The sequence below is a fragment of the Hippoglossus hippoglossus genome, chromosome 10 (genome assembly GCF_009819705.1).
Source record: "Hippoglossus hippoglossus isolate fHipHip1 chromosome 10, fHipHip1.pri, whole genome shotgun sequence".
NCBI classification, from domain to species: domain Eukaryota; kingdom Metazoa; phylum Chordata; class Actinopteri; order Pleuronectiformes; family Pleuronectidae; genus Hippoglossus; species Hippoglossus hippoglossus.
In genome coordinates this window covers 8872457-8899967 of record NC_047160.1, presented here as the reverse complement: position 1 = coordinate 8899967, position 27511 = coordinate 8872457, and the positions used below count along the sequence as shown (strand labels likewise).

The 27511-nt window shown below is 44.8% G+C and overlaps 1 protein-coding gene across 4 annotated transcripts in view; it reads left to right on the top strand.

The window, feature by feature from the left end:
* The first annotated feature begins 10142 nt into the window (after window positions 1–10142).
* The window catches only part of tenm2 (teneurin transmembrane protein 2), a 107509-nt gene continuing 90140 nt past the window's right edge, over window positions 10143–27511 (top strand). For 2 of the 4 annotated variants that reach the window (XM_034597698.1, XM_034597697.1), the window contains exon 1: window positions 10143–10872. In XM_034597698.1, coding sequence (XP_034453589.1) covers window positions 10821–10872 — 52 coding nt within the window. In that variant the 5' untranslated portion in view covers window positions 10143–10820. The remainder of the gene's footprint in view (window positions 10873–27511) is intronic. The other 2 variants (XM_034597700.1, XM_034597699.1) reach the window with 1 other exon arrangement.

The following is a 27511-nucleotide window of genomic DNA, read 5'->3' as shown; positions in this document are numbered from 1 at the left end:
GTCTTTTTGTAACCATAGTCCATGATCACGATCCATCCCTACTTTCCACCATCACAAAGAATACAAATATCTCCGGAGGTAAAAGTGCCGCCACACGTGTAGAAGACAGTGATGAAGATGTCAAAAGAGCTTTTGCTTATAAGCCGGTGTTGATGTTCTGAAAACAAAACACGTGATCTCATTTATACATTATGTCCTGCCTCTTCCTGCTGCAGCTCCTCTCAACCTAACACTCCAGAAATGTCTGTGTGGTTGTGAGAGCGTCTGAGCGGAGAATCATCTGCTGCGTGCTGAAGAGTTCAGGTCTTAAAACGTCTTGAGAGAGCATGTTTGTTTTTCTTTGAAACAAAAAGACCAGTTAATGAATTCAAACTTTTCTTGATTGATCACATTAGACTCTGGTGTCAGCTCCATCAGAGAGAAAATGTCAGAAAAGAATCAAGGGTTATGCAACGTAATGATTAAACCGTTGCTGAGCTGCGATGAATAATATAAAGCTCCGTCTTATTTATGATGAATGAACGGTAACAGACAGTGATAGAGAGCAGACTCAGAATACAGACAAGGTGGAGGCACATCACACCCATGTGATTGATAAGATGAAAAATGATTCATCAACTCATCTTGACCCAGGGAGAGAAGCAAATTGAGCCATGGTTGTTGAGCCGGTGAAGGTGAAATTGACTTCTCGTGTCTTTGTAAAGTTTAGCGGCGCAGTTTATTCCTGTGAAATAAATCAGAGTGAGATGAAGTGAGCAAAGCCGCGCATAGAGCATTTCTGTTTATTGAGCTTTACAGCGTTTTGTCATCGCAGCAAGCTTTAGCCATTTGTACACTCGCTCGCACACACGCATGCATGATCTATATGTTTGTGTATGTAACCGACCACAGATCCGCTTTCCACATGCACGCTGCCTTCACCTTGACTGTAGGATGACTTAAAATGCAGTATTGATTCAAAGAGGAGCTCCACTTCGCGATCAAGTGCGTGTATGTGTGTGGGTCGAGGAGTGGGCCTTATTTATTCAATGCTGTTTTGTGCACTTGTTTGGGTGCACGCACGGGCGCACGCTCTTTACCGGCCTCTCCTCTAGTGAAAGTTGGTTGGCCCCTGTGCCCTTCAAAGTCATTTGGAATTCATATGCAAGCCTGACCCTGGCAGCTGTTTGTTTTTTCCTCTCCAGAGAGAGGAAGAGGAATGGAGGGATGGCGAGGGGGGTGTGGTTAATGAGTGAGAAAGTGATAGATATCGGGGCGGACAGAAGAAGAATGGAAGTGAGACTCGGGCAGGAACTTCGGGCGAAGAGGCAGAGGACTGTTTCTATTGTCGCCTTAGTGGTCTCACTGCTGTTTGGCTTGTTGAGCATTTGAGACGCACAGGACAATAAGTGGTGCCCTGAACAGCTTCCATTAGTATCCCTCATAGACCACTAGTTTGAATGTGTTGAAACTTCTGCAGCGGCATGAATGCAAAGCAGGGCAAACCAGCTGAGATAAAAGGACATGAGCCTCTGTAAGCAGTCCCTGGGTGTAAATATAGGTTTTTCATAAAGGAAAAGTGCACTGTGTGTCATCTGGGATCAGTGCGGGACAAATTTTGAAAGCCTTCACAGGCGAGTGTGGTGAAGAGGAAACCCAGTGGGATGGAGAGGTTTTGTCTTTTTGTCTGTGTCGGTTGTATGGGTGTAAAGCAGATGAATAAACGGACACAGAGGAGGAAGGTGAGGAGGAGGAGGGAATGCTGGGAGATGATGCGTTGGAAAACAACCGAGAACAGTGGAGAGGCAGGGGAGCAGGGGGAGTCATAGGTGAAAGGAGAGCGGGAGGAGGAGGGCACGAGATGGAGAGGTGACTTGTGCTTAGATAAATGGGCAGAGAGGAGAGGTGTCAAGGGAGAGGTGCTATCCTACTTTTACACGTCTCCTTCTGGGAGCCCCTGTTCTCTCTATCTATCGATCATGGTCACAGAAGCCCCCAAACTCACGTGTTTTCCCCTTGTTTCCTCCCCCTCTCTTCCATACCTCTCCATTTTTACGTGTGCTGTACTCCTCATTTTCATTGAGAATTTTCAAGGGTGTTTGCTATAAATGAATTAATAGACTATACGTTCTGCTGGCCTCGTACATAGAAATTGCTTATTGACTAACAATAACTATTTCAGTTAATGCACAATTCACTCAGACAATGAGCTCACACACACAAACACACACAGACACACACACACACATGCTCGGGTTTCGTGGTCTTCCTTTGCGTTGTCACAAGCAATTAATTTTGCCATAACTTGTGTGTATTGATCTGTGTGGCACAAGCATTGTAATCTATTCAGTCTGGTAAAGAGGCAGCTTTCATGCCAAGTGTAGAACATATAGAGCAGACACACACACACACACACAGACACACACACACAACCTCTTTCCAGCTGGCAATCAGTCCACTGTTTCCTGGAAAACACACATGCATGTTCTCTGACAGGAGAGTGTTTTCCGTCTCTTAGCTTCCAATTTTCTGAAATTATTGAGCACAAATGTTTGCTCACGGATGGACACAAAAACTTTTCCTGGAGCTGAGAATGTGATAATTTACAGTAGTGCCGCTTCCGTGTCACACCACGGGCTTTGTGGCTGTTTGTACTGTGCTGTTTACTTACCCGTGACAGGTTTGTTGCGGCACGGCTTGTGTGCATGCTCTTTGTTGATTAAACTCCCCATAGAGGGATTCATCATCTTTAGCAGGCAGAAAAGAGGAAAATTACAAGCCCATCAATCCTCCTGTTTGATCCAACTCTGCCCTCGTCTCCCTCTTGTGTCTTTTGGCCTCTCTGTTCTCTTTCGTCCAGGCTTTCATTTACCCTCTTCTCCTCAGGCCCACCGTGTTGGGCTGTTGGGAGGTCTTTCGTCTCTATGTTAGAGCTGTCCTGTCCCTGTCCCCCCCGTCCTCCTCTCGGCCTATCTCGCTCCTCCATACCCTCTTCTTATCATCATGCAGATGTCTGAGATTTGGCATTTGATGTCTTTTGTATTTGTTTTTTTCTTTTTACTTTTCATTCGTGTTATGGACGTTTTCTGGAAGCTGGTGAAAGGAGAACTCAGGCAGCAGCTCAGACGCTGTTCAGGTGTGCTCTTATATCGACATCATGACCAGTGATTGATGGATAAATGAGCATGTGCTAAATAAAGACATTTCTTTTTCCGGTTCAAGCTAAATCAATGATGACGTGATTATTCTTCTATAATCAATTAAACCGTTTTTTTACATTCTTGAACATCTCTGTTGGCCCTGTCCATCTCCACCCAGCTTTTTTTTGTGAATGCCATTGCATGATCTTTAAAAAGTGCGATGCTGAGCCAGTGAGAAAAGGTTTGCACTCCGGTTTTAGGGAACCAGAAGGGGGTCATTTATCACAGCATTTTGAAAGCTACCAGTTTTGTAATAATAATTACAGCAGCAACATTAATATGTTGTGTCACATACACAACAGGTCGACATCAGTCAGGCTTTAAAGGCACTTTGTTTTTGAGCCTCTCTGTGTCTACACTCCCAGGTTGTGGCAGCTCCGCCTGGTTGCCAATCACAGAGAAAGAAGAAGGGATTGTTCCGTCTGAAAGGAAACGGCCTGAAAGATGAGACTTCAGAAAGTTTCATCTGAAAAGTTGGTGGACCCTACATCATTGCACTGATCTAGTAGTTCGATATGGGATTAGTTTCTTAAAACTATCGTTGATGGTGTCACGTTGCCATGGAAATTGTTAAAACAATTGGCTGTTTTTTTGTGTGTATTTTTTTAATTGTAACCAAATAGGTGAATAAACATGTAGGATGTATAGAATATAGAAACGACAGGGACCTTATTACTCACTTCACTGAGATTTGGGATCCAGATTATTGCCTGACCCGGCAGATGTCTGATGTTAAACCTTGTTAGATCTTCTTCGTTGTTGTGTAGTCATAATTACAAATTTAAACACATTTTCATTAGATTTTGATTTTCCTCCCACTTTCTTTGTGAGGAATTAGTGTATTTTTCAACCTGGGCCCATATGTTTATATATGTATCTGTGTAAATGAATGGTGGTTTCGTTATTGGTCCTGTCGATCCTCTCTACTCGGACACAGTGGCTACAATGTAATCTTTGGGTCACCCGCCACCATGAAATGCCTAAACTAAAAGTTAGTTTTTCATCAAATTCTTATTCTGGGTCCTTGCCAAAGGTCTGCTAACATTACACATGTCTCACTCAACGAGAAGTCTCACTCTCAGGTCTTACTGACAGATTCCGCATGCAGACACGTAATGAAGTGAACACTTTCTTCTGTCACAAAGTTGAATTGCACTTTTCATCCTTTTGAAAAAATACACAAATAAACAATGTTATGACCCAACTTAAGTTTGATATACTGTATGTAATATTAATATTATGTAACAAATACATTTGCTTTTGTCATCATATAAAGACAAAGTGATGTTACAGTGTGTGATCTTTACTGATGTTTTATGTCAAAAATGATGTACATTAGAAATGCTCATAAAATTAGGGAATGTTGAGCTTACAAGAGAGTTAAGAAATAAAGAAAATATAAATGATGTAATGATTAGATGTTCTTTTACATACAACTCAATGAATCTTATTACAAATTTAACATGAGGTGTTCCCTTTAATCAATTGCTAATAATAATTTGGCAATTTAACAAAAATATACTGAGCCATCCTCAGTATAAAGAGGCATATTTAATTAACCATTTCTAAGTTTTGTCAAATTATTATTTTAGATCAAATATATTTTAAGATTTTGTTAACATGTTAATTTATAGCTCTGGTATTCAAACGGCTGTGGTCTGTGGAGTCAGTTAACCTGTCAATCAATCAATCAGACATATGCGTGACCTGTGTCTCGATGTGCAGCTCTAATCTGCTCTGGACAATGCACTTTATCAAAAAATAAATTTCCGAGACATAAAGGTCAAGACATGAGAGCCCCCCACTGAGGAGAAGACTGTGGAAGCAGGATGGCTCTCGACACCTCCCACTGCGAGGCGATAACCTCTCACTTCTCTTTCCTCCCACCAAATCCCTTCTTTTGGCATCGCATGAACTGCAAACCCATCTGTGTGCATCTGCACTGCTTGCTTAAGTCAAATAGTCAAAATGAGCGCAGAGATGAAGGCCACTGGATGCAGTTTTGCTTCGATGTGTATCAGCGAGTCTGCGGTGCAGGGTTCAAATAGCTTTTATGAATTTTCGAGATCCTCAAAAATTAGAGAACTCAGTCAACCACCTTGCAACCCCAAAATCCAACCTCAATCCCCTCTTTTGCTTTTTAAATCAGGTTTTATGAAACACCCTCCACTGCTCCGTCCATCCATCCATCCATCTATCCATCCTCTCAAAATACATGTTTCCAATTATTCCAGTGGCATACAGAACAGATATTAGTTGTTTGGAACATGTAGCTATACCAGGAGTGTGTGCTCACATGCTGTATGTTGACACATATTCTGCTTTTTAAATCTACAGCACTATAGTTCTGCCATACTGAGCAGGGTTTTTCTTTCTTGTTGTCACAGCAGCTACATTATACGACATGTGTGGCCAGCTTTGTTTTCCACTGTTGTTAAATTCAACTGAGTGAAAAGCCTCCAAAGTGACTTTTGGGAAAGAAAACATCTGCTAAATGGTCACATCTCTCTCTCTCAGAACCATAGCTGAACCAGGCTTTACCTGGTGTGTGCCTCAGTGTGTGTGTGTGTGTGTGTGTGTGTGTGTGTGTGTGTGTGTGTGTGTGTGTGTGTGTGTGTGTGTGTGTGTGTGTGTGTGTGTGTGTGTGTGTGTGTGTGTGTGTGTGTGTATGTCTGGCAGTGCAGAAACCCTGGCTAACCCCCTCTGTGCTTCCCAATGTCCTGTCTCTGAAGAGCTATGACCATTAAACAGCTGTTCACTTCTAAAGCCACGGAAAAAAATGAGAGAGCTGCAAGAATGCAAATGAGTCTCGGTATGCGCCAAAACTTATCCGGGGGGACGGACTGTTAGGTCAGAGACACACAGAGGTGCATACAGTACAGTACATGCACTGGTTGTGCACATACACCCTCACGGTGGCATGCACACATGTGCACGCTTGCACACATGTTAGCAGCTAGACTCCCTATTATGTAGTGCAAGCATTCTCTGGAGTATCAAATGATCTGGCTGTAACTACATTTCTCTTGGAATTGGAAAGCAGAGGCTTTAGAGTCCAATACATCTGATTAAAGCGACTCCAGGACCTCTACTGTAACTAACGGTCTCATGCAACACTTTCCTATTTGTGTAACAGTTTGATATAGTGCCTCTCTTTTACACTGTAATTGTTTGGTACACAGTCTATTAAGGTGTGATTGTTATTTCATAGAAGGAGACTTTTACGCTGGGCACCAAAACAAGGACATTGTTCTAAGGACACTTCAGATTTGTTCATAAAGCGGCTCCATTGTGTAGCTGTCCGTGGTGCTGAAAGCAGCCTTGAAGGTGAGGGGAGGACTGTGTGTGTGTGTGTGTGTGTGTGTGTGTGTGTGTTTCTCAAGAACTGAGAGTAAAGCACACTGTGTTGATCCCCACGGGTTTGAATGAAACTTAAAAATGGGGGAAAAAATGTCGACAAACATCTGAAAATTTCATCAAAGAAACAAGAAAAAAGAGATTTTAAGGTTTCATTGGTGCTGATGTGCATTACTCTGAAAGTTCCCTCTTTTTCCCAGAGATGTGACGCAGAGTGAGCGTCTGTGTAATGAGGATATATGTATATTTTTCTGTGCCCTAGTTTTATATATAATCAGATGTACAGCAGGTTGACAGTAGTCAGTGTTCTTTGCCCTGTGAATGAAAGAAATGTGGGATTTCATTGTGTTTGTGCGCATGCATGTGTGCTTCTGTGTGTACAGGTGCGTGTGCGTGTACTCCTTTTGATCCATCCCTAATCAGAGCTTAACCTTATTAATCACATTAGTGCACTGAGGTTGGCTCCGGCGACACTCACTCACACACACACACACACACACACACACACACACACACACACACACACACACACACACACGTGTATACATGCGCACACAGGCAGAAGCATGTCAATCTGTCATTAGTTAATAGCTCATTAGCACAAGGTGATTAATTACTCTGGCAGGGTGTGGGGGGATGACAAGAATGGAGGGATGGAGGAGGCAGGAAAAGGACCATGGAGACAACATGGCTTCTCGCTGAGGGAAAAGAGCGAGAGTTGTGGAGGGGGGAAGTGGTGACAACCTGGTTACCACCTCTCGCTTCGTGTCGAACGGCTTCACTAAAGTCAATTCTGAAGCCTACTGTAAGGGTCGTGTGTGCGCGTGTGCGTGTGTGTGTGTGTGTGTGTGTGTGTGTGTGCGTGTGCGTGTGTGCTGTCCGCCTTCTCCTGGAGCTGTTTTGCTTGGCTGTGTGTTTTTTTTCCCCTCCTTTGTCTCAAGGGGATCAGCTGTAAAGGTTAACTAGTCTTTTCTTAAGCTTTCAGCCTCATGACAAATGACCATGTTCAACCCATGGGGGCACCTTATAGCACACCTTCTCTCTCCATTTATTCCCCCTCTTCCCCTCCATTCCAGCGCTCTCTGTGTTTCAGATCAGGCAGGTAGAAGGAGGAGAAACAAGAAGTGGTAGGTGGATGGGAACAGGCAAAGGTAAAGGAAAAAGAACAAAAAAAGTCAGTGAGCAAAGAAAGGAATTGTGAGGCTTAGAGACTCTGAAAAATCTGGAATAACATGCTGGGAGTGTATAAATCGACGGGCTGAAACTCAAACAGCCTGGTTTGAGTTTTAGAAAAGCCAATATTAAGCTAAAAATGTACTTGTGAGATAAAGACAGAAAGAAGAGGGAAAGAAATAAAGAAGGATCTGCATAATAGGCCTAATACGCAGAGGTATTACTTCTCATGCCATTACATGATCCTTGCTCACATTAGCGCACATGACCTTTCACTGTGCTCTCTTTCTTGTTTCTGTAAGACATTCTTCTTCTTCTTACATCCTTTGTGTACAACCTTGTGTCATCCACATAGAAGTACAGCAGGTAGAATGGATTCTCTTGTGACTCGCACTCAGTGGGAGCCTCTGTGTAGCCCACATATACATCTAATATATATGCTTATACAGATATGCCAGGTATAATGATGCTGAATGGCATTGATAAATAACCTGCACGAGAGAATGTAACACTTTGCCTTCACATGTGTGTGCATGTACATGTGTCTGTGCGAGGGGACCCATGCAAGTGTGCGAATACGTGTGCATGATGGAGTATTACAAGGTGTTGTCAAGAAAAGCAATTTGTTTCTGTCTGAGATGGGTTTTTTATCATGACAAATCGACGCGAACCTCATCGAGAAATCCAGCGACTCCGTCTGCACGTTCGCTGATTCTACCTGGGCCGCACTCTCAACTTTAATATGATGAAGTCATAGCCGCAAACCCCCACCCCCCAGTCTCAACACCTGTGTGTGCACTGAGGGAGAGTACCTGTGTACCGGTGCAACCCTCTTAATCTGCACACATGTATGTGCGAGCATGTGCGTACGTGGGCACACATATGAGCCTTATATGTGCGTGCCCTGGTGCATGGTGTGCATCAGCGACTCATTGAGAATAATAGATAGCGTCTGAGAATGACATTCTCACATGAAGAGGTAGAAAATGAGGCTGACAGCGGTCCCCTGGAGTGGTGACTCAGGGGTTGGCCTTTACCGCCCATCTCCTCCTCTCTCCTCACTACAGCACACACTGCACAAACCTGCTTGTAGAGGCTGTAGTGTCTCTAAACAACAGCTCTATGCCTGCTCCTCAGTGTGTGTGTGTGCTTGTGCTCTATCTTCACTCTTAGTTAACTCAAAACTGCCCTATTACATTTGTGAGTCATCATTCTTTTCCACTGGCTTCAGCCAACACATTTTACAATCCTCACTGGTTCCATAAAGTAAGAGAATAGAGGAGACCCCAACAATATCTTAAATATCAATAATCTTAATAGTGATGACTTGTCTCTAAGTCATCAAATGAACAGCTGTGATGATGCAGGGCTGCTGCATGTGAGGCATCTGGATGCAGCGTTGTCAGTGATGTCGTTAATATTTTAGCATGATGCTGTAGCGACAGATGACCTCAGCCTGTTGGTTGATGTGTGACAAGATGTCTGCCCTCTGCTGGGCACTACCAGGACCTTCACTCACCTGCTAATCTGCTTCCTGAGACTGAGAGAGGACAGAGGAGGAGGAGACGGCACCTTTGTGTTTGAGCAGCTTCTTTTAGCTGGTTTGATGTTGCCACTCAGTCCCTGTGCTCTGTCTGCAACAAAATTATTCATCACTTAGATAACAAAGACAGTATTTTCTCTTTAAGATGAAAAGGGTTTTAGTATGTGAGCTTGATGTTTGGTTGTAGGACAAGAGCTTTGTCACTGTGGTGTTTCTGTTGCTGCCATCCTCTCCTGCTCTATTAGACATTGTTCTTCTCCTATTTAGGGAGGTTATGTGAATGTGAACACGCCCATGTGACATCTGACATATTACTGGCTTCATCGCCGCAGTGTCCTCTGCCCTTCCTCCCCCCATCTCCATCCTCGCTCTCTGTTTTCACCGCCTTCTCTTCTCTCCTTTTACCCTCAACCCTCATCTTTCCTTTCCTTCCACCTTGCCTCATTTTCTCACCTCTCCTCTCGCCACCCGTTCCCTTGTGTCTCCTCTATCTCGTCTACTCCTCTCTTTCTTTCCCCTTCGCGTTTGATGTGCATGCTTTGTCACATTTCCACAATTCTGTCACTCTTTCACTCTCTAGTGCCCATGGGCTCCGTTGCGTGCGCCCACCCTCGTTGCCACCACCACCACCTCCTCCTCCCTTTCTTCTACCACGACGCTGTCCCTCGTTCACTGTTTCACCCCTAACCCTCTTTCTCTCTCCCCTTGGCTTATTCGTTAGCTCCCGTCGTCATCCTTCCTCCCCCTCCATCTCGGTGGTGCGGCGCTGCTGGGAGAGAGAGAGAGAGAGAGGAGGAGAGAGAGTGAGAGAGGGAGCGAGAGGAGGAGAGAGAGAGAGAGAGAGGAGGAGAGAGAGAGAGAGAGAGAGAGAGAGCGTGCGTGTGTGCGTGTCGAGTCTGCTCTCAGTCTCAGCTGTGGGCAGATGGAGGATGGAGCTGCTGCCACATCTCCCCTTCTCTTCTGCTCTGCCTGCCACAGGCTGAAAGGCACTCTCTTTTTCACTCAGTGTCGCCTCATCCATCCGTTCCCCAATGCCCGAGCTGCCCTTGATCTGTGACGGATTGAGCGAAAGAGACGACTGAGGATTAGAAACAAGAGGAAGACAAAAAGACCTGCTGTCTCCTGAAGAAAAGCTGAACAGGGCATTGCGCTCATCTTTTTTCCCTCTGGTGTTTTGGTGTGTGGCATTCGTTTGTCTCTCGGTGCAAGAGCTACACGTGTGCAAGTGTCCCGATCCACACTGCGCAAGTGTGTGTGTTTGTCAGGCTCCGGCTCTGTCTCTCTCTCTCTCTTTCTCTCCTCCTGCACTCAGCTAACGGATTGTGCTTCACAGAGCTCAGTGCGAACAGGCGGAGAGGGGAGAAGAAAGGGAAAGAAGAGCAAAGAAGAACAAGAGCGAGGGAGAGAGGCGGCTGAGAGGGAGGACTTTGACAAAAGAGGAGAAAACAGGGCGCAAGAAGATTGAGAATCAAGAAAAGAGGACTCTTAAGGGAGCGGAGAGGAGTGGAGCGTGGAGGAGAGGAGATAAGGGCAGAGGGTTAATCAGAAACAGAGACAAGTACGGAGCGATGCATCACTCGGGCAACACAGGAAGAACCAAGACCCTCTCTCACGAGACAGGTAAGACCCTCAGATACTCCTTTGTCCCTACAGAAGTCAGGTGGCATTGTGAGGAACAGATGAGTCTGGCTGGAACTTGACTGTAGCCAATCCCTGTGTCATCTGCTTGTGGATGGATGCTCACTCACTCATGTATACGCTCAGACAGAAAATAAAGTAGCACACAGCTTTTAAAACCTATACATGTTGGATTTGAATGCCTTGCTGCAATGTAGGTTACAGACTCATATATATATAAATATATATATATATATACGGTGGAGTTTGTGCGAGGATGAATGTGTACACGGCGGAGGCGGTGATCAAACGGCATACATCTGAATAGAACTTGGCTTTGATGTGCGCTTGAAGTTTATGATTGGCATCCGCGAATGCCAGTGTGCGCCGTTCGGATGTGCGCAAGTCCCTGTGTGGTTTTTTTTTTTGGTCATTGATTTGAAGTCGGCTGAGCATGTGAGGGCACCCTTGTGTGTCAGCCCTCAGCTTTTTCTGGTGAGCGCGTTCCAATTGATGGTAATTACAGTGATTGACAGGCAGCTGACGGCTGGAAATGGATGGGACATGGGTTGCCCTGTTCCGCCATTAATCCATAATTTATTCATGTGTGTGTTCCTCAATATCTACAAGGTTGTTTCGAGGTATTTGCCTCTCTAAATCAAGGCAGGTTAATTGATTGGTCAGTTGGATGTGATGTGGCTTTTAATTTAAAATTCAAAGTGATCCGTGTGAATGTGCAGGGGTTATATTTTGTGCGTCTGTGTTGTTTGACGAGACCGTTTGACCTCAAGCGGGAAAAGGTCAAGTGCGACTACATGTCTCGGCATCTGTGTCCATCTGTGTGTTTGTGTTTGTGTGCGATGTCATATAATAGTTGTTTGATTGCTTTGTGGGTGTGAGGGGATTGCTAGCACTCATCAAGCTAATCAAACAGTTCCCACAGACAATCACAACGTGGCACACACCCCTTTCAGCAGCCCCGACACATCTGCCTTCTATCTGAGCAAACACGATGAATTTACAAGCCAGACAGCCAGAATATGGGTTGTTGTTTTTCCTTCTTCCCTCTCTCCTCTAAAAGATAAAGGAGACATTGTCAAAGGAAATACAGTCCTTTCACAAGCTCGCACATACAAGCTCCCAGAAACACCCACATGTGTACACACACACACACAAACACACACACATCTGTTACACGGATCCAGCCCAGCAGTGGATAAATGTGCTTTTCTGATTGCTGCCACAGACAGGATGTGATTGGCATGGCAGACCAGGGAATTAGCCATGGTTTCCATGGTGACTAATTAGGAGGGTCCTGACTGGTGGGTTTATGAAGACAGATGACAGATCGGTGGTTCACTTCCTGATTCACAGAGCGGGTGGTCCCATTGGCTAGAAGGGACCCCCTGCCATCGGAGGCAGACAGACCCTCTGCAGGCCACCTCACACGTGTTCAGCTGGCACCAAACATGCAAATATGAAAGGAAATGAAACGTTATCCTGAGCCAGCAGACGCTGCCCGATCTTGGGATTCATTTTCATGCTAAACTCTGAAACATGAGTTTTTTCAGGGAAATGTGCACGTCTCTCCAAACGCACACAGATACACATTTACTCTAACTGGCTTAAAAGAAGTGACAGATAGAAATCTAGTATCTCCACTTTATAGTAGCTGCCGCCAAAACAGTTAACACCACATTCGCTCGTGCTGTAGGTTAAACCCACTCTCGGCGCACACGCATATTTAGAGGCTCATTCACTTTTATGTGAGAATAAACAAGTCAGCCGCGCACACACACTCATGCTGATTATGTAGCTATAGGGCATGTGAGAGAGAAATAGGTGTGATCGGGTCCATCTGTGGCAGAGGAAGAGAAAGCGAGCGAGGGAGAGAGAGACGGCGAGAGCTCCATCTGTGGACACCTGCCCTTCCTCCAGGCTACCGTCCCTTTTTCTGTGAACTGCCAACAAGGTCTGTGGTTGCACAGGTGCGCGCGTGTCTGTGTGTTGTTTTTCCCCACAAACTCAAGGATTGTGTGTGTGTGTGTGTGTGTGTGTGTGTGTGTGTGTGTGTGTGTGTGTGTGTGTGTGTGTGTGTGTGTGTGTGTGTGTGTGTGTGTGTGTGTGTGTGTGTGTGTGAGAGAGAGAGAGTTCTGTGAGAGTTCTGTGTGTGTGTGTGTGTTTGTAAGATCGTAACCTCATTTTGAAGATTTTCACAATGAGTCCAGACGATTTAAGGCACATTCACAAAAAAGAAAAAAATCAAAAGGGTTCTCGCTGAATCTCGTTTGGTTTTAACTTTAGGCCATGAAATCAGTAATTAGACTTTATATGTGTCTGTAGTTGTCAGTCTTTTTTTCACTGAGAGCATTTGTGATATGCTATAGCAGGAAAAGCAACAACGTGTAATTAGGAAAATGTGTTTTAGATTTTTGACCCTGGTTTTGTGCCTGTTTCTCTACTAGTTTCTCTTCTTGGTATTTGCTACACCACAATTTCCCGGCTCAGGATTTGACCAATTAAAATGTATAGCATGAATCAGGGTTTAATTTTTTATATTCTGCGCTCTTGCTCCAGGGTGCACTTTTTTCTTTTCTTTTTCTATCTTTTTTTATTTTATTTTTACAACCAGCAACATACTGCTACTACCAAGTGATACTCACGGTGCCATAAATAATTGATGCTTCTGGACACAAGCAATCCAGGCTACAACACACTGTTGGACACCTTAAAAACACACTGCCAGAGAAATTGGAGTTGCAGGTGGAGGAGAGTGAGCCTTCCCCTCCATTTCATTTAGCTATCCATCCTCGGATTCTCTCTCTCTCTCTCTCTCTCTCTCTCCCCCCCCCTCCATCTCGCTCTCTCTCCATCTCGCTCTCTCCATCTCTTTTTCCCTCAGTCAGCCACCAGCTCCATCTAATGGCCTCGACAGGTACTGAGGCGCGCACACACACACACACACATCCAAACACACATTGACACTGGCTGACAGGCGCACACACAGGCTTTGATTAAAATGGCTGGAGCACAATTCCATATCGCCACGACGAGCGAGGTAGTAAGAAAGGCACTGAGATAATGGCTGTGATTTTTTGGGGTCGGATACTATTTATTGGACCCTAACCCCTCCACGCGGGGGAGCGAGGCGGCGTGGAGGAGCGGACACAAAGGGAGATTGGAAGAGGCACAGAGTGGGAGAGAGGGAAAATAGCAAAGCGATTGAAAAAGACATGCATGTCACATACAAACAAATAAGCATGTGGGGGAACAGATGGTAATAAAGTTCTCTGTTACACGACTTGATGACCGTGCACACGCACACGCCAACACACACACACAGACCCACACATGCACAGCTTGATTATGCGGAGTATCAGGCCGTGAGTCATTAAGACTTTGCCTCAGTGAAGCCGACTCGAAAGTGAGCAACAACAGACATCTACAAAGGCCGGTCACTATAGTCATCTCTCTCTCCCTTCCCTCTCTTTACTCTGTCCATCTGTCTGTGTCTGCTCCTCGCCCCCCTCCCTCTGTCTCCCAGTTTCAACCTATTTTGGCCTCTTTACCAACTCCTCTGGTCTCTCCACCCACAGCTTCTCTCCTTGTGTCTCTGTCATCGTCTTTCTTTGCTTCACTTTGTCCATTCCACTCTCCGTTCAAAATATTTTTAGCTTTCAGTTCTCCATCCATAGTTTTTAAAGCCAAACTCTCTGTGTGTGTGTGTGTGTGTGTGTGTCTGGATGTGTGAGGGCGATGTGTCCTCAATCACAGTGAAAGCATTTGTTTCCCTCCGCCAGTGGAGATAGATTATGTATTTCACTCCTTTTCGTCGCATTGGGCTCTTTTTTTTTTTTTTCTCCCTCCATCACACAATTTGTCCTCCCTACTCAAGGTCAGCTGGAAGATTGCTTTCAGCCCCCTGTGTCCTCCCCGACGCACCATGCCTTATTGTGTGCATGGCCGTCAGCGCCTGTGTGTTTGTGTATAATACGCACGGCTGTATCTGCGTATTTGAGACATTGGGGGTTTTGTGTTTTTGGTATTGTTCAATCTGTCCCATCCCTCATCTGGTAAGCACGTATGTGTGTGTGTGAGATGTGCATCTATGTGTGTGTGTGTTTGTGTGTGACGTTGATGGAAAAGCAGTCAGCCGGCAGTCAATCTCAATTTTGGAGTCAGTTTTGAAGGAAATGGAAAAGAAATCGTTAAGATTAACACGACTGATTTTAAACTGTTGGGATGTCAGACTGTTGTCTTTTTTTTTATGAAGCCGACTTTAATCGTAAAATGTTTCAAAAGGGTTTCCTCACAATTTTTTATGGATGCATTTTCCTATGTAAATATTTAATGCATTTATTGATTTTTAAAGTGTGTGTATGTGTGTGTGTCTGTGAAAAAGCGTATGGCTGGTTTTTACATGGACGGTTGGAGGTATTAATTTTCACAGTGGTGATTTGGGTGAGTAAAGGGCTGGCAAGCTAACTGGTGTTCTCAGCATGCTTTTGGGCGTGTGTGTGTGTGTGTGTGTGTGTGAGTGAACAAGCGTGTGTGTGTCTGTGTGTGTGTGTGTGTGTGTGTGTGTGTGATCAGTGAGCTGGCCGGTTTTATGCTTCACTACGCTGGCTGCTCATCCATGTGTACCATCTGCATGTGGCGCTGCCATGTGTGTCACCTATACCCCAGCACATCCCACTCCTCTCATATCTCTGTTCCTCCCTCCATCCACACCTGACGCTGTCTGATCATTGTCCTCTCATCTCCATCGTTTTCATGCTTAATAACACCCATTTTTAAAGAGGAAGATAAAAACAAAAGCAGAAGACGCAGTAAATTTAAATCCTTTCACATACTTGACACTGCATATTAATAAAGAAAGGATGGATTTTTCTTACATTGTTATTCATTACCTTCATTCACCTTTTTAATTTTCCTCTAAGCAAGAAACTGTCATATCCTCAATCAGCGCAACTGTGTGGGATGCAGTGTAATCCCATTTGTTATCTATGCAACGCTAACACTCTAAGTGATCGATCCGTGTCAGAGTTAACTACGTGACAGATGAAAGTGTCGCAATTACAGTCATGCTGAAGTGACAAATTGATCCCAGCATTTCTGCCGGAGAGGAGTTTTTGTCTTAGAGGTGCCATCCTTCATCCACACAGCCTCATTATACCTTCTGGGGAAGCAGCGACAGCAGTGACTCATTGACTCATCACACTGTTGTTTGTAAACTCGAAACCCGACTAACCATTCCCCGTTCCATTCCTCATCATATCTAATGTTCCCCATTTCTCTGCTATCTCTGCATGCCGCCGTGCTGCTACTGCCTCCCGCCCATGTTTCCTTCCCAGCACCTCCCTTCGTCTTTAATATCTTTCTCCCCAAAGCACCGACTCCAGCTTCCTGAACTCTTCACCCCTTCTTTTGTTCTCTCTCCTGCATCTTTTCCTCTCTTCTCCCGAACTCTCTCCTCAGGTCTGTGTTATTAACATAAAAAAGGAGGGGAGACTACCTTTTCTCCTGCCCAGACTGTGACTCACTCTGCCCCGCCAGCTCCTGGCTGCCTCCCTGGCTGTCACGTTGCGACAGATGTGAAACCGATTTTAAGAGATGAGGGTGAGGACAATGGCTCGAACATTAGATAGTTGCATCCGGCAGTTTCACAGAGCCGTGCTTCTGTTGAAGACAGCCAGGTAGTTGGCTCTGCTGCTTCAGGAGGGGAAAAAAATAGGTCAAATATATGTTTCACAAGCACAGACAGGGAATTGTTTCTGATAAGCAGAAGTGGAAATGAGGCTACACTTGTATGTGCAGGAGCTGTACTCTCTCACTGCCTTTGTTGTATAAGGGCGAGCAGTGATTCCCACTATTTCTCACCCTATATGTACTACAGCAGTCGCTTTAGGCACATGGACATTTTGTTAAACAGTTCATCTGCTAAAAATCATAAAATATATACGGGAAAAAAATCCAGATTTTGAGTCACCTGAACTTGGTAAATTTAGTAGCAGATGCATTATTCAAATAGTAAGCTGAATGTAAATGATGAATTATATAATTGATAAACAACTTAAATAGCTAAATTGAGACTAATTGATGAGTTGTAATAGAAAGCTAACCACAGTTCAAACAGGCTAGCTAGCTAATCGTAAATGATTAGTGGGAATAGATAAAAAACAGGTGAAAGTACATGCAGTTAAATTTGATGAATGGTTCAAATAGTTTGATTAAATCGTTAAAAAGCTGCAACACTAATGCATACTTGTACAACTTATGTCAATCTACACCGAGCTTAACACTGTCATTTAAATTGTATGAAAACTTTAGAGTTTTACATACTTAATGTTAAATAACATCAAAAAACTCTTAAATGAACATATTGTATCTATAAACACGAAGGTTGGGAACCACCGTCTCATCGTATATATATTTATTCCGTTAGCGTAGTGCTTTCACAATCCTTTTTAAGAAAGATGTATTGATTCCACGTGTCCTTTAAATCACAGAGAGGACTCCTCGCCCGTCTTCATACAGACAGTAATGTATTATAGAGTTAGTTTTATTACTTTCAAATTACTTTGATGAACACACTGAAATGACTCCTCTGAAAACGATGCGTTAGCCGTCCATCAATTTGGTGAGGTGGATGACGCATTCGACTAAAATGTTTTTTCACTTTTCCCTCAATTAACTCGGTGTAATGTGCTTCCACACGGAGATGATTAGACGGAGAAACATCTTGTCTTTTTTATTGTAGTTGTTCTATTTACAGCTCAGGAGGGATTTGCTCAGTAGATTATTGTGATATATTCACTTTCAACCATAGATTCTGAATAGACTTGTAAAATTAAATGTAGTTTTGTTACTTGATACATAATCTGTAGTTATGTAACATTTTCCCTGAACATTAGAAGCCTCCAGCCAATCTTTCATCCTAATTCACAGGTTTAACAAACACACACACACACACACACACACACACACACACACACACACACACACACACACCATGAAGGTGTGTTTTGAGGAGACAGGGCACCGTGACCTTGCCCTAAGGATGATAACAAAGTGAAACTTGGTCTTTGCATGTGTGTGTTAGTGCTTGCACTGCACATGTATGTGCGTGTGTTACTAATGACCAGAGCTTAAGGGGGAGTTGATGGGAGATGGGCCGTGCAGCGGGGCAAAGGGGGCAGTGAAATGATTCCATCGATCACCTGAACAATGTTACACAGCACATTCATCTGTCTTCTATGTGTGCACGTCTCTCCCGTCTCTTTTCTTTTTGCCTTGATTCTCACCTCTTGTCTCTATCGTTTGGTGTGTGTGTGTGTGTGTGTGTGTGTGTGTGTGTGTGTGTGTGTGTGTGTGTGTGTGTGTGTGTGTGTGTGTGTGTGTGTGTGTGTGTGTGTGTGTGTGTGTGTCAGGCTGAGCGCGCACGCCTGCAGGCTTTCAGACTGATTCTGCATTGATGGCACTGGCCAAATGCCAACTCTTGCACAGTTCCATTAGCATCGCGGAGGCTGGCCGTAGATTGCTATTGATTGACTATGGCCTCTATTCATTGGCTATTCAACTCGATGCATTCACACTCACACACACTTATGCACCAGAATAGAGTCGGTGAAACGTGAGACGCACTCCAGTGTTTGGAGGAGTTCTCACTTTTGTCTGGGGTTTATGAGAGGAATTAGAAGGCTTTTGTCGCATCCATTTGACTAATAACGTGATGGACCTCTGGTTAAATAAGTCATTATTTCCGTCATATGAGGATGTCCTGAGACGACTTTTGGACGAGTCGTATTGCTTGATGCTTTGGAGGAATAGAAATAATAAAAAGTCACAGTGATTTGACGTGCGATTGGTTGTTAGACTGGCCTGTGTACATTGTGGGCACTTGTTGGCTTTGACAGGGGCTTGAGGACAGCAAGCTTGTCGATGGCGGAGCTATGGGTTTTGAACAAATCAATGCCAAGTGACTGGACCCCGGAGCCACTTCTTAATGAGAACCACTGCTCAGAGATCTCCATACTCCCTCCATGTTCCCTCCTCTCCCTGTCTGATGCCGTCTCTATATCCCTCGCTCTGTTTTTATTTTTCTATCCATCTCACTTCTCTCACCCCTTGCCCTTCGCCCACTGGAGAACACACACATATGCACACACAGGCCTCTGTTTTGCTTTGGGTATTATATTCTGAGACCAATATCAGACCCTCTAGTGACAGTGGCTCGCTTTATCCAATCTGTGTGTCAGTGTTCGGTCCCAGAGTGTTTTCACTCTTAGAAAAAGCATAAGAATATTTAATAAAACAGGTCACTTGACAATATACATGTATTGTTGGCAGGAAAATGTGCTGTACATTCAGGTGTGTAAGATCCCGCCCACAATTTATCGTGTGTGTGTGTGTGTGTGTGTGTGTGTGTGTGTGTGTGTGTGTGTGTGTGTGTGTGTGTGTGTGTGTGTGTGTGTGTGTGTGTGTGTGTGTGTGTGTGTGTGTGAGAGAGAGAGAGAGAACACGTCTAGGGGATTAAGCATGTAATGCAGGATTATCCAGCAGGTAGACTTCCCACCTCTTCTGCCGAGGAAGAGATGGAGAGAAGAGGAGGTGCCAGGGGGATGGGGGAAAGAGTTAATGGAGACAAAGAAGAAATCAAATTTATTTATACAGCATAAGTCACACACCAGGGAAGTCTTCTAGAAAAGAAATTCTTTGAAAATAATGAAAACTTAAGAATTAAGACAAATATTTGCACAACAACAATTGGGAAAAGGTATTTTAAGAGGAATATTTCTAAGTTGTTCACGTAATAAGAAAGAAAATACATTTATACACACGTCGAAATTTACTCCTCAGATCCTCTGGTGATTTGTTTCACAAGCGCATAGTAACTACATTAAGATCCACTAATCTCTGTTCTTACTCGAGGAACAGCAAACAAACTGGCTCCGGATGATCTAAGAGCTCAAGTAGTTTCATATTGTACAAGCAAGTCATCCCTTTATCTTGGGGCGAAGCCATTTAATGATTTATAGACGAGACGTGGAAAAAATGTTATACTCTGTGACATGCTGGAAGCCAGTGCGACGTCTGACAACGTAGTTTGTAAAGAGGAGAAGAAGAATAAAAATATGCAAATACATCTGGCAAGAGTCGGAGGGAGAGGAGAAGGTGGGTGGAGGGCAAGGGGGAGAATGATGGGTTAGTATTTTTCAGGTGCGGCAGAAAATATTGAATTTTCAGATCCACTAATGAGAGCGAATCATTCCTCCAACTTTGTGTATTTGTATGTTTTGTGTCAGCAAATCTGTCTCTGAGCTTTTCGTCAGAGCTCCTAACATTGTTACACTGAACACATCGCTGCTCGAGATAATGGCACGTGTTCCAATATAATGAGACTCGAGTCATTGCCGTAGCTGCTGTTCAAAGTGGTTTTTATTTAGTGCATGCTTGCTGCTTCAAGGTCCCTACTGCTGCCTGCGCTCACCAACAAATGGCAAGTATTAAATAAAACATAAGTCGTAAGAGCAATGTGAGCAAAGCAACCCGTGTTCACGGCCCGCATGGCGCGACGGAGGTGATCTCACACGCACACATACACACACACACGCACACACACACATATCCAGGGGGAGGGGGGGGGGGGGGACTATCTGTAGCATTTTGTAATTGTTTTGGACTAATCCTGGTGTTAATATGTCTATCACAGCAGGAGGCCTTCACGCTTAACAGTCACCATGGATTTGTTTAATTATGTCTGTCTGTATGTGTGGCTTCCATGTGTGTTTAGGAAAGAGAGAGAGAGAGAGAGCGGGGGTGTTTGAGTAATCGAGTAATGACCCACTCTCACGACTGCAATCTGCACGTGTCGCGCAACGAATTAAAAAAATTGTACGTAAGCGTAGATGAGAGAGCGAGAGGACAAGGAGGCTCCAAAGGCATCTGTGCATATAGACACAATTCTCACACATAGCAGAAGTATACAAACACACATCCAGCGAGTGAACCCTTGGCAGTACTTCTGCAGTCTGTTTGAAGTAGTGTCTCACGGGAGGCTACAGGACTGTGGCAGTGTTTCACCCACTCAAACGCATGCTGGTTCGCAGGGAAAGAGGGATTGCAGCGAGAAAAAGGAGGAGACAGACAGAGGAGAGAGTCGGAGGAGGAGTGCCTCTCCTCAAACACACTCCAGCTCGTCTCATCCCTATCTCTCGGTCTCTCGTCGCGCTCTCGCTGCAGACACAGACAGGGAGCGCTCAGAGAACAGGTTGAGGTTGTTTACAGCCACATGGTTTTCCCCCCCCCCGTCTTTCTACCCTTTCCCCCTGGCGCTCATGCGCTCCTATCTCGCTCTATCATACTCGCACCGACTGGGTGAGATTGAAACAGCACGCTGGGGACACAGCGAGGATATTACCCAGGCTGCCTCGGCATCAGAAAGGGGGGACTTGTCATTTCATTTTGTCGCGGGTCTCAATTAGAATAGCCGGGCCAAGAGAAGAGGACTTTCCGCAGGCCAGACACCGAAGACTCCTGATAGAAAGCCTCTCCTCGAGAATATTCTCCAAAAATGCTGCTCCGGCTCTCTCCGGCTGAGCATCTCTCTGGCTCAGCAGTTAGCTTCGTGACCCGATCAGGGCCGCACAAATTTAAAGCACCACTTGCCAATTTCAGGGTCAGTAAACTCATATTTGAGAACAAACAAACAATACAAGCAAAATAAGACGTGGAATAAATAAAGTGGGAAATCAAAACACGGCGGAATGACGGCCGGGTGAAACGTATCAAAAGTGGGGGTCTTTTTTCAAGGCCAACTTAAAAAGCATCTCATTTGAATGTTTCTGGGTTGTTGTTTTTCCAGCCTCAGCTTGCAGCGAGCCCACAAATGCTTCATATTTTCTTAAAACAATAGACACACATGCATACAAAAATTACAGATGCACAAAGCAATCCCACTCAAAGACGGTGCTGTGATGCTGCCAATCTGCAAAGCTATTGTGTTATTCTGTTCCTGTTCGGCTGCGTGTTTGGCGCTTGTTTTCCACACAATCCCCCTAAACCCTGTAATTTCCTCCTGCCTAGAGTGCAGGTGTGTGTGGACAAGGTACCACATCCAGCCACGTCTTATTTTCTGCTGTCCCTCTCCATCCCTCCCTCGTTTCTCCAGGCCTTCCTCCAGTGTCCCCCTGGTACAGCAACAAAAGCAGCTAATGGACAAGGAATGTACCTACACACAGGCACAGATGGAGAGGCAGAGGGAGAGTGAGTGAGTGGACGAGGGACCAAAAGGCACAAAGGAAAATACAAAAAAAAAAAGAGAGGGAGAGGGTCACGCAGAAACAGACAGATGGAAACAAGAGGGAGAATGCACAATGTCGTAAGGTGGAGCAGAGAGTCAAAAGCTCTTAGTCATGTTGCTGGTGTAACACCTCTGTTCTTCATAAAGTGCTTAACGACGTGTCCCAAACACAATCTCAGTGTGAGTATGTGCACACGAGTTTAACAATGCCTTCACATGAACATAAATACTGTATAATACTTATATACTTTATAATACTTGTATACTATGAGTAGTGAAGAATTTCCATCATAGTTTCCCAGATGCTAAAGTGACGTCCTCACTCGTGTTGTCTAATCATAGCTACAAAACCTGGATTTTGGACATTACAATACAATGGCACTCAAGTGCATACTTCGCCAAGACCCAACTGTCCCGTGAAAACACATTTAGATTCGAAGACATTTCTGGATCTGTCCCCTGATCTGAATTTACACCAAAACTAAAAGGGTTCTTGCTTGGGTCATGTCCGACCACTCAAAATGTGCGGTAATCGGTCGAATAGTTTTTCTCAGACGCAGACCTCTGTAATTATACATAATTGTGTCGGCCTTTACAGTTCATCATGCATGGATTTAAAGGACGTATGCATCATTACATACAGTGTGAGTGACATGATGCAGAACACCATGATGAACCCTCTGACATAATACAGGCCTTTTGCTAAGTCTATTTCATATAGCCTCTTAGTTTCTGTAATTTGTCGTCTTTCACCATTTTCACGTTCTGAGGAGGATTTTTTTCCGTTTTGCTTGGTTATTGACTTATATTATTCAAACTGTTGCTAAATAATTTGCCATCGATAAGCATAAACTCACGTTGTCAGGACAGTCGTTTCCTCTTCCTTCTTCTGGTCAGTACTCATGTCCCTTTTTTCATTGTATATGTGCGCTTCATTTCCTTCCCTTCTTCCCCCCCCTCTCCTTGATTCCGTCTCTATCCCTCTCCACAACCTTCACCCCCTCTTCTCCTCCTTCCTCTCCTTCATCCTCTCACTCTCCCCTCCAGTTCTAGAGGCAATTTTTTTCATCTCCACTTAGCTTTTAGTGCTCTTCTGTGCCCCACTCAAGGGGAATCCACCTCTTTCCAGACACAGCCTTATTTTAGCAACACAAGCTGGTCCTCTGAGAGCACTGACAGACCTCATACACTGCACCGTCTGCCAATCTGCACATGCATGTGTTTCTGGACGTGCACGTTTCACGATGCTCCAAGACTGACAGGGCATGCAATCTCATCAAGAAAACATACCCACAAGATGTTTGGACTTTTCTGTCCCTTTCTTTTCTTTCTTTTCTACTTTTTTTTTATTTTTCTCTTTGCTCTCTTCCTTGGAGTGGCCGCAGCTCCAGGTGAATTATTGATAAGATAGGAATTGTCGCTCTACCTCAGATCTGCCACCACCTTTTACATGAAAGAGGTGAGGAGGAGCAAGAAAAGTCTCTGAAGGAAGGCAAGCATGAAATAACAAACATGTTCGGTTTCCCCTGAAATTCAGGAGCCATCAAGGAATTAACGTTTTTGTGAAGCTTGTCTCTCTCTCTCTCTCTCTTCCTCTGTGTGTGTGTGGAGTGATTTCCATTTGAATATTCCCCACTTCTCTCACTTCTCCTTCCTCCTGGCAAAAAACTAATCAGCCATCCCTCTTCCATTCATCCTTCCTCTCTGCCTCTCACACTTTGACTCCTCAGATCACAAGGTAAGGCAGCAGCGTTTGGCAAAATGTACAATGGTGCAGCGAAAAATGAGCAGGAAAGACAGAGTGTCTTCAGAAGCGTCACTGCGGGCCAAATGCCTTTATTATGTTAGATTTACAAATTCCCCACTCCGGAGTCTGAGGAAAAAGTGACCTACATAACTACAGACCAGAAAAAAAAAACAGCAATGGCCTGTTTCTCATCTCCTCTCTTCCTGTCTCCACTCCACTCCTCTCCTTTCCTCTCCTCTCTCCTCTCCTTATCTCTGCCGCTCCCTCTCTAGCTGCTCTCTTTCTCTCTCATTTCGTCACCCCTCGTTTATCTCTATCCTTTCCCCGACAGCGGCTTGGTGAGTTATCACCCCTCATTCAGATGAGAGGAGTGGCGTGTAAGAAGGTCTGGTTTTGTGTGTGTGTGTGTGTGTGTGTGTGTGTGTGTGTGTGTGTGTGTGTGTGTGTGTGTGTGTGTGTGTGTGTGTGTGTGTGTGTGTGTGTGTGTGTGTGTGTGTGTGTGTGTGTTCTCTCTTGGTTCGGTGTTGCTAAAATGGTATGGTCGGCAGAAGGGGGGTGGTAAGGTGATCCAACCAACCTGCTACTAGGTAAACACCATCTGTTCACACAAAATCTCCCCCTTCCGACACCATGACAAGAATAGAGGAATCCAATCGCACCTCTCCTCACACACTTTTACCATGCCAGGTTCACACCAAGGTGTGTGTGCGAGGGACGTTAACAGATAATGACAGAATTGTTGGCTGACAATTCACATTTTCAGGTGTTGCTCCTTTGGTTTTTACAGTTTGAAACACACAAAGGAAACATATTTTTCTCTAAGACTCTCTCCCATCGTTTCATCCCTCATTCCTCTCCCCGTCTTATCTCTCTCTCTCTCTCTCTCTGTCTGCACTGTCAGTCTCTCTGTCTTTTTGGTCTCTTTCTCCCACTTTCCATGTCTCTCTCTCTCTCTCTTTCTCTCAGCCTGCAGTAGAATCGAGTCAAATCAATCAATTCAGGTTTCTTGGGCAGACCAGCGGTGTGGCAAGAAATTGACCTTTCGTTTCAGTGTGTGTGTGTGTGTGTAACTGTGCATTTGAACACCAAGCAGAGGGAAGCAGTTAGAGCTAAGTCACTATCTGCCTCAGAGCTGATGGTGCCATCCAGTGAGTGGCGGTGCCCCCAGCTAGCCACTGGAGAATCACTCACACACATACACACTAACGCACGCACGCACGCACACAAACACACACACACACACACACACACACACACACACACACACACAAATGCACACACAAAGTTTTCCACCCTCAGCTACAGCAGATATGACAAGTACATGGACTGTGGACACAGCATTAGGGAGGCTCTGTGTCTTTTTATAGCTTTTATGCTAAGCAGCATGCCATTGCAGGCTTTCCATTTTTGCCCGACTGGGTATTGAGTGTATTGAGTGAGTGAGTTAGTCTGGGTTAAGTGGCTGTGCTTAAGGGCACAACAGCGCTGCCGCGATCACTGGCTGCTCCCGTGCTGCTCTGGAACGAGCCCTGCGAAACAAGATAAAGGGCTCATGAAACACACACACACACATGCACACCAGGCTGAAGAGTGGACGGATGGTGTGTGGAGGAGAGATGTTTGATTTTCTGTCATCCCTTGGTTTTTTGCCCGATTGTCAATTTTTATTTAGCTTGTTTCCTCTTTTTCTCCCACACACTTATGTATAGATTTAGACACACACACACACACACACACTCACACAGGGTGCCAGATGTGGTCTGACACTCCTCATCTATCCAGAATTTGTGGGTTTAATAGAGATTTATGATTATCAGGAGACTGAGGAAGAATATATCATTGCTGTTTTAAAATCTACTAATAGAGTGTGGATGGATGGAGGGAGTAAGCGGAGAAAGAGAGTGAACTTCAGTAGAAGACATTTTTGGGAGACATTGACAAAGTGCTATAAATACAAGGCTTCTGGGGCTATAACCTGAGGGCAGAGTAGAGAAAACAAATCCAGTGCCTGTGTTCGCGTCTCTTTTATGTGTGTTGCTCAGACGGTGTGTGTGGATCTTCTCTATAAGTCTACCCCCTACTTACTTGCTCCCGCATAGCCTCCATAATATCACGATTATGCACTGTGATTCCTCCACTCCCGGACCCAGCGCTGCTCTCCAGAGATTTTTCTGCGGAGGATTTCTTGGCCGACTCGAGCCTTCCACTCCTCCGCCGCTGTCTGTCTGTCCTCATCCCACCGTTCTGCACTAAAGCAGCTCATAATTCTTGTCTTAGCGTCCTTCATGTATAATTTATCAGCCGTTTAAAAAGCGGAGGTGCATGCAATTAAATCTAGAGGGAGCCTCTGTCTTTCCGAATCTCCCTTTCCGCTCTCCCCTTTTCATAATTTCTCTCCCCTCTCCCTCACACACGCAAGGAGTTTTCAGTCATGTCCTTTTACTCTCTGCGTTACTCCTTCATGCCGCGTCGTTATGCATCCTGCTCCTTCCTGTCTCTTTCACTCACTTTTTTAGTCCATTCTGCCTTCCCGCTCCTGTTCCCTCTCCTTAATATCTAAATATGTGTCGGAAATTGGATAAATCATGCAGAGGTGTTCTTTCTCTCTCTCTCTGTATCCATTTTCTTTTCATCCTTCACTCTTTTCCTCCCTCATTCTCTCCTCTCCCAGAGACAACGGAGAAGAGAGGCGCAGAGTAATTGGATTCCCCCTAATAGCAAGGGTAATGTTGACAGTACATAAATCCTGCCACTGAAATAGCGCCTCGTTTATCTTCTGATTTTGCCTCATTGTTTTTCGGCGCCTGTTTCCCACCCTCATCTTCCTTCCCCTCCTCCAACTTGTGCTTTCCCTCCATCCTTCCTCCCTCACCCCTCCCTCCCTTCATCTCCCCCAGGGTCTCATCAGGTAGCCTTGATTGTTTAGATGGGCCCCGTATGGGACAATGTGTTGCCACATAAATTGGTCGGTTGCAGCTGAGCAGATACTTGAAGGAACGAGTCAGAGAGGAACATGAAGTGGAGATGCAGATAAAAAGGGAGCTTGTGAGTCACGTCGGATACACGCACAACATTAGGCTCACAGGAAAGAATGAAGGATACGTTTGAGTCTGCTTTGTGCAAATAAAATCTGTTCCCTCTCTCACCCACCTTATTTAGCCTCTGCGGCTTCATCTGGGTGCGAGAATATTCGAGGAGGATCTGTAAATCACATTCAGTGTCAAATGTGTAGCCTCCTGTAATCATGCCAGTGAAAGAGCCACTCACTTAAAGCCACGTACAAATCAGCTGAAAACATTTATGTTTTTTACTTGAACGGGCCGCTCGAGTGACTCAGTGTTACACTTCAGTAGATTTAAATGATCAGATCTGTGCAGCAGAGAATAAGAGATCCTAATGTTCAGTCTGTATGGATAACGGTCTAAAGATACTGGATCCAACATGTGCCATAATGCGGCTTGATAGCATTTTTATTATTATTATTACTAGCCCCTCTCTATCCTGGGATATGACCACATCTGTCAAACATAGTGGCCTCACTGTAACTGTGGGTTTCTCTTATAAATTTGCTGCTGCCAAGCAGAGCTGACACT